Source organism: Saprolegnia diclina, assembly GCF_000281045.1.
Source record: "Saprolegnia diclina VS20 unplaced genomic scaffold supercont1.17, whole genome shotgun sequence".
Classification (NCBI taxonomy): Eukaryota; Oomycota; class Saprolegniomycetes; order Saprolegniales; family Saprolegniaceae; genus Saprolegnia; species Saprolegnia diclina.
The window spans coordinates 681,524-683,310 of NW_008246084.1; the positions used below are offsets into that span (position 1 = coordinate 681,524).

The following is a 1,787-nucleotide window of genomic DNA, read 5'->3' on the forward strand; positions in this document are numbered from 1 at the left end:
AACCAGACATTTCACAATGGCTCAGGGGGAAAGGCAGTTCCTCGGGTGAGATGAGGCTGCTGCGTGATAGGAGCCGAGATCTAGAATGCTAGCAGTATTTGCAAGCTCCTCTAAGTGAAAAAGGTCGTTTTGACGTCCTACGCGCGCAAAACACCCATACCGAGAGACCGGGTGAACTGTGCATTGAAGACTTGAATCCTAGTTTTACATTGTCTCGTTGCTGCGTCTTACGAGCGAGTCTTATTATGCGTCATGAAGTGCTTGATCTTCTCGTACTGGCAGATCGCCGTCTTGAACGACCGATATATAGTTTCCTTGACATCGTGTTGGTACTCGGGTCGTTCACCAAAGAAGACTTTGGCTGCGCCTAAGTATGACACTTCATTGGCAGCCTTGCGGTACGCGCAGCTAGACTCCAGCATCGAGAACGCGAACCCATGTGCTAGTGTAGGATAGCGTGTACAGTCCATCTCGTCAACAACGCGTATCGATGGCGCGTAATACATGGGATGCATGGCGAGCCTGGGAAGGAGCCCAGACGCAAAAGAACTGCTGTTGGGCTGCACTGTTTGCACGAGATAGCCACCATTTCGCTTGCGTCGTAGCTGTGGAGGTACACCTCCATGGGGATCACGCGGACAGCACCTGTCGCGGAGCATGGGCATGGAAGGCATCGCCTCACTGGTCGATGCATCATGTTGTCGTTGCGGTCCACCACATTGTGTGCAAGCGGGGCGTGGCTGATGGCGTGGTCATGGCAAAAGATGGCGCAAGCCGAGAACATGTTGCACGTATTGCAGGCGTGGGTTGCATGGCTCGAGCACAAGCTGCACACCGCATCTGGTCTTTCCAATGGCGTCGCCCAATATGCGACGTGCTTCAAGTGGTCAAAGAACTGGCCACTCCAGGCTATCTCAGCGGCGCGTCGCGCGTTCAAATTCTGCTGGTCCTTTTGGTCTTGCCGTAGCTCCACGGACGGCTTAGTCCGGTCGTTGACGTGCCGTCCCGCTTGTAGGACGTACACGTCGTTATCGTCCCCACCAGAGTCGTACGCGGCGTCCCCGTGAGCGCTCGGAACGACGTTGGACGCAGGCTCGGGCTGGCCCGCCTTTTGGACACTTGGGGTGTTGTGCGCTGCGATCCCATTGGCGATCGGAGCAACAGGAAAGATAGGTCCGTGTTTGAGCTCGTGCGCCCTTAGCTGCTCCGCGTATGTTGGGATGTCCTTGCACTTCTTGCCCTTCTTCCTCGCGAAGAGCGTGAGCATCGTCAAATGGGTTTCGTGATTGGTTTCATTTTCGACAGTTTCGCGTCCCTGGTGGGATTAGTTTTTATGATTGAGAATCAAACAGTCTCCGAAACAATCTCAATCAATTATTCTCCTGGCTCAAGAGGTTAGTTTTCTTCGCGAGATTAATATAAGTTGATGGCGCGGAATATACGCATCTAGTACTGTACAATTCGGTCCACGGTACTGGACGGCGTAGTTTGAGAAGCGAGTTGGTGATGATCCAGCCTCGTATCCCAAAACACTCATTTGCCCTCAACCCAGCCTAGGATGGTACCGTTCCTCGCGAGCTCGCTCTCTTGAATGACGTTGCATGCTATAAACCGATAAGAATTTATTTGCACAAGTCGTCCAAACTGGTCCAAGATGCTGACTCCTGACGGTGCGACGTGTAACGGTTTGGCGCTGTCACAGAGCGCCACGTCATCGGGTAACTCCTCCTCCCACAACACAAATGTGCCATCTTGGCAAACAAAGCACTTTACTTGGCCTGTATTAT

The 1,787-nt window shown here is 53.0% G+C and overlaps 1 protein-coding gene across 1 annotated transcript; it reads right to left on the reverse strand.

The window, feature by feature from the left end:
• Nucleotides 1-752: 752 nt before the first annotated feature.
• On the reverse strand, nucleotides 753-1,267 carry SDRG_06453 (hypothetical protein; the record flags this gene model as incomplete). Its single annotated transcript, XM_008612232.1, has 2 exons — nucleotides 753-827; nucleotides 875-1,267. The coding sequence occupies 2 exons, from the start codon at nucleotides 1,265-1,267 to the stop codon at nucleotides 753-755; spliced, it is 468 nt and encodes a 155-aa protein (XP_008610454.1).
• Nucleotides 1,268-1,787: the final 520 nt, after the last annotated feature.